The sequence below is a fragment of the Lupinus angustifolius genome, chromosome LG10 (assembly GCF_001865875.1).
Source record: "Lupinus angustifolius cultivar Tanjil chromosome LG10, LupAngTanjil_v1.0, whole genome shotgun sequence".
NCBI classification, from domain to species: domain Eukaryota; kingdom Viridiplantae; phylum Streptophyta; class Magnoliopsida; order Fabales; family Fabaceae; genus Lupinus; species Lupinus angustifolius.
Window position 1 is genome coordinate 3,390,504 of NC_032018.1, and position 5,633 is coordinate 3,396,136.

The 5,633-nt window shown below is 32.2% G+C and overlaps 1 protein-coding gene across 1 annotated transcript; it reads right to left on the minus strand.

The window, feature by feature from the left end:
• Positions 2,325–5,633, minus strand: LOC109357876 (WUSCHEL-related homeobox 1-like). The gene is made up of 4 exons (XM_019601932.1): positions 5,169–5,633; positions 4,621–4,950; positions 4,179–4,258; positions 2,325–3,009 (listed from the first exon to the last, which is right to left on the minus strand). Exons 1-4 carry the CDS (start codon positions 5,359–5,361, stop codon positions 2,494–2,496), a joined length of 1,119 nt encoding a protein of 372 aa, XP_019457477.1. The 5' UTR covers positions 5,362–5,633; the 3' UTR covers positions 2,325–2,493.

Here is a 5,633-nt window from a genome sequence, read left to right on the forward strand (position 1 = left end):
CAACGATAATTAAATATGAATGATAAATGATTAGTCATATTGCAAATTTTTCCCCCTCTAAATTCTTTAGCCACATGCTCTATTTTGGAAAACAAACTCAAAATATACTGGCACTAACACTTACTCTTTTTATTGAATCTTATTTTATTTATACTTGATACTTATGAGGAATCATGATAGACATGTAGTCATGTTATATATATATATATATATATACTTTTTTCCTCTCTGTTGCTTAAGTAAACATTTAGAACTCTTCGGAGTGAGTCATGCATTTAATTTTTGATTGATAAAAGTGTAGTTGAAATATGAAACTATCAATTTAAGATATTGAAGCTGAGTGTTTAATCAAAGCACTATTAACAAAGCATGCAAATATGTCTAAATCATGAAACTTCTGATGCATCGACACACACATATGTATTGTCTAAATTAGGTCCCCCACTCTCAGCTTCAATGGCTTATGGCTGTAGGGGAATATTTTGCCCTTCTTTTTCCCATGCTCATACGTGACTCTGACACGTCATAGTCTTAGCCTTTAGGGTTTTGAAAAATGGATCATAACTTTCTTCATGTAATAATAAACCTTCCTTAATATATTACTTCACTAAGGATTATAGACATTTGAATAATAATTTTTTTGTTCAAACATATTAGGAATGGATTTTTTTCTTGAGTTCATGCAAGCGACCACTGGAATGGAGATATCTTGTATATGTCCGTGTCTTCATTTATGTCCCGAACCAATTAAAATATATCATTCAAATAAATAGAAAAATTATAAATACAAAATTATATTACTTAGTGTTCCAAACACAAACACTACTTCATGGAAGAATCCTAACAAAAGTTGCCTTAGCTAGAAGTGATTAGGCACCTCTACTGCTGTTTCTTTAAATACTACATCATGCAACATATATCCTTGGAAAATGCTTTGGTTTTCTATTGTGTGGTCATTGTGGTTTATGCTGAATTAGATTGTTTTTCAAATGCTAAATGTGATTTCATGACTTGATTCAGGTTATATCTTCGAGACGGTTCAATGCTTATGTAGAACATGGTAGGTATTTGCTTAGCTTGTTTGGAAGAGGCTATTATTGTAAGCATAAACTTTGTTTAACTCTTTTGTTGTGTATATGTGCTTACAACCCCTTGTGCTCAACAGATTTTGCTTATAAAAGGGATTTTATATGTGGTTGCATTGTTGCATAGTAACATGGAATATATATCAATTGTGCATGTAAATGAAGTTCTACTAGTTGTAACTAAGGCCACTTCAGACACTTAGAATAGGTACATAGAGTCACAGAGATAACCAATTCATGATATATGTAATTAAAACATTCAAATTCGTAAACATATCTTCGTTGTCATCAACATACATTATATTATTATATATAATTTACATGTGTGATATGTTGAAGCAAAAGTCAATCATTTTCTCATGTGTAGCGAATTAGTGTCAAGATTATACTAAGCTAAGAGAAAATGTTATTTAAAATGCAAATATAATAATATATTTAGGTTTTATAGTGGGATGATTCTATTCTGGATTCTCAGACATTTAGATAACCTTGACCAAGAACTAGAACCTGTTTGAAATTGTTCTTCGTTTTTATTTTAATTATTTTTGTAAACTTGATAACTAGAACAAAAAAACAATTTATTCATATAACCGTAAGATTTATTCTGACTGTGGTAAGCCCCAAAAACCAAACTCACAAACTTTTATTTAATTTTTTTAGCACCATTCAGCTATAAGGGGAAAATGAAGCTGGTAAATAGATTCTACATTAAAACTTGTCCATATACGTACATGTTATTTATAGCTGTTTGGTTTGACATTTTATATGAAATTCAAAGCATCATTCAATCCAATTCATAAACATTACTTTAAATGCACCTGCTTCTGTTCCCTGCTCTTTCGTTGATGTGATTTCTTCATTGCCATAAACTGCACTATAAAGTTTACTCTCATCTACTATAATTAAATAAATGATAGGTAGTGAGTGCATCACATTTATTAAACACAGCACAATTTCCTTGTATGTAACAAAAGAACAAAATAATTCTCCAACCCAAACTCATAGTTACTTCAACATCCAACCCTGTCACATCTTATTCCAAATTCAGATACTATGTATCAAATCAAACCCCTCATAAAATTCCTTATACAATCTTCATTAATATTCCTCTCATATCAGAACCCACATGCAGACATATATATCAAATTACTTCAACGTAACAAGGTCTATTGCATTAGCCCTTTTAAGTAAATATAATTAAATAAATACATCTTTTAATTCAACCAACTTATCAAAATATGGCAAAATATAAAATACCTTCATTCAAACTCAGCATCCTATTACAGCACCAATTCCTTGAAACATAACATCACTAATAATAAAAGCAGTGCCATTTTCCAACAAAAAAACAACACCATAACAAAACCCTCATCATGTTGCAAACATAGAAAGTAATGTGGCTCTCTGATTAGTTCTTCAGTGGAAGGAACTCAAAAAACTTGCTAGGAGTCAAGTTTGCATTCAATGCTGAAGCTGATATCTCTGTGTCTTTATCGTTAATGTTATCACTGCTTCCATCACCACTCCTTAGAGGGAAAAGTAGCAGTGTTTGATTAGATTCCACACAATTATCATCACCTTCAATACTAGTGTTGTTAAAACTGCTTAAATGGATAACACCACTTTCTCTCTGAGGTGAAATAAAGAAGCTGAGATCATGATGTGTCTTCATGAGTTTTGTTGGGTCCATTGTTCTTGTTACTGTGGTTGATGGACTGTTATTACTATTATTATTATTATAAGGTGGAGTAGTGTTTATGATGTAGGTGGCAGGTGCAGGAGTAGGACACGAAAACTGTTTGACATGCCTCGTGGCATTCTTTTCCATAAAGTTTCTTCTTTGTCGTAATTCCCCTTCATCGAATTGGAGCCATCCATATGTTTTACACACTGCATTTTCTGCTCTTTGTATTGAGACAGGTTCCTGTAGATTTTAATTGTTGGCATGCAAACTCATGAAAATTAAACCTCAACATGTTACATATTATACATTAAAAAGAAAATGTTTTTGTCTCCACCTACTTTCGTTCACAAGAGTATATAAACATAGGATAACATCACCATCTCACTTGTTGTGTCATAACTATGTGCTTATCTTTCTTATTGATGAGAAAATAAAACAATTCAATATAATTATCAGTTATTAAATTCAATCAACTAAGGGCAGTCAAGTACATCAAAAGGTTCAAGGTGAATTCGAGATTGTTTTCGGGATTCTAGACTCACCATCGTTAAATTCAATTAACCTATGAAAAAAATGCTACATGTTACATTAAGGGGTGCAACAAAAGCTATCATATGAACAAATGCATATTTCTTTTTGTTAATTTTAAAGTGAATATATGTAAAGAAGATTAAAAGGAAGTAAAAAATACAAATGTTATCCTAAATATATTGACTAACAAATAAAAAATAGAAGTTTTATATTATAAATCACAATTATTAATTAAGCTTTTTTTAAGCTTTTGAAATATAAGGTACACAATTTTTCAATATCAACATTCTAATTTTGATTCACTAACTAGTATGCTCATGACACTGATTACCATTCATCATGAAGAATGTGAAAAGAATGTAATATATGCATGCTATATATTCAATTAGGCACTCCAAGTTCCTATTGTAATAAAGGTACATATGGTCTAAGAATGAAGTCAAATTAAAGTAGGGTGAGGTTGGTCTTTTCCTTCATAAAGGGTACCCAGTTTCATAGAATAATATGGGGTGCCCTAAAAACTATTGATACCTAAATGAATGAAGGAGCACAAGCCCCAAAAGCCCAGCGAAGTTTCATAACGGCAGCCCCGACAGAAAGGAAGGAATGCAGCTTTTAGATCCTTTTCATTTCCCAACATACAAAGCTTCTATTGGGTCCTTTCCCCATTGCATATCTTTCTATAACATAATGTTTTCAACATCAAACTTTATACCTCTAAGGCTTTAATCATATGCAAATAATCACTTCTTAATTGAGGCTTATGAAATTTAGGTCAATAAGTGAATCGAAAGTTGAAAAAACAAAGGGTTTTAGTTTAGTTTAGTCTACGAATTCCAACAATAAAGACAAAGGAGGATATGGAATATTAGACTCACCTCTGCAAGAGTACTACTGCAGTTTGTAGAAGGTGCATGGTTCTTGGTTTGTTCAACTTCAAACACTGTCCTACTTGCAGCTGTAGACAGATCAAACAGAAACAAAATTGAATAATACAACTTTAAAGATCTCTAGCAAACAAAACTTCACAGGTCTCTAACACACAAAACTCAATGTAAAAAGTTATACATTACAACACAAAGTATCAGAAGATTAAAAAAACAAAACTCTTGCAGTTTATTCTGTCTTTGTTATATAAAAAGAGGAATGATATTTAGATACTCAATTTCCTACACCATTTTTATAGCTACTTTTTAATCATTGATAAAAATAAGATTTGATCGATAGATATAGAATAAATTTAAAAGGGGCATAAAAAAAGATGAGTATCATTTTTCATCAAAAAACTAATATGAACTGAGAATGATACTGGGGTGCTACCTAATTCCTTTTTCTGTGGAGTATCAGAATCATGGTGGTGGTGATCACCATGATCAGCGACAGAAGATGCAATTTGACGTCGGCGCTTCTGTCTTTCTCTGGCTTTGTGATTCTGAAACCAATAGAAAACATTCTTCCCTTCAATCTTACCAAACTTTCTAAGCTGTGCAGTGATGTGTTGGATTTGCTCTGCAGATGGTGTTCTTGTCCCTCTGCTATACAATTCTTCAAGTGCTCTTAGCTGCTCTGGTGTTGGATTCCACCTTGAACTCACCACAACTTGTGGAACAACATTGAACTGATCTCTCCTGCTATGATCTACCATTGCTGCTATATAAGTTTATATATAAGTTCATACATATGGTAAAACATCAAATGTTGTATACACCTATTTGATAATAATCGATTGAATTTTTTTTGCTATGAAAACAAAACGTATAAAAGGGGTGTGAGATGATCATTTTCCTATCCCTAAAAACAAGCTAAACAACTTACAACTAGGGAAAGACAGTAAATGGAAGAAAAAACAAAAGGTGGGAGGAACATGCCATGATGGTGATATTGTGAAAAGAAATCATTGCCATGAATGTGGTTTAAGAAAGGAGTGGTTGGTGTCATTGTTGAAGTGTTGTTATTAGGAGAAGTCATTGGCCTTGGCATGAGAAGACTCAGTTTCCTTCCATTGAATGAAGAATCAACCATGTTGAACTCACCGTCTTCATCATAACCCATGGTCCACATTTCGGTAGTTATAGCTAGTTGCTTCAACCTATATATAGGCCAATGGAAGCAAAGGTTAGGGTTTGGTCACTCTTTTGTGTAGTAACAAAGTAGTGATAGAAAAGTCTTATGTATACGTAGGATTAGTGCTAATGAAAGGGAATATATATATATATAATAAACAAAAGGGTATCTTACGTATATAAAGAGAGAGTGCTTTAAATAGATTTTTTCTTTGTATCTGTCTCTATCTTGTGACTTAGTAATGGGAATTGAAATGAAAGAGTACCAGA

What these genes read in the sequence shown, in the direction of transcription:
- LOC109357876 (XM_019601932.1), bottom strand. Translation starts at nt 5,361, where the DNA reads ATGTGGACCATGGGTTATGATGAAGACGGTGAGTTCAACATGGTTGAT. An exon ending in TCCACAGAAAAAGGAATTAG is followed by an intron (nt 4,259 to 4,620) that starts GTAGCACCCCAG and finishes ATCTGTCTACAG; the next exon opens with CTGCAAGTAGGACAGTGTTT. An exon ending in GCAGTAGTACTCTTGCAGAG is followed by an intron (nt 3,010 to 4,178) that starts GTGAGTCTAATA and finishes TAAAATCTACAG; the next exon opens with GAACCTGTCTCAATACAAAG.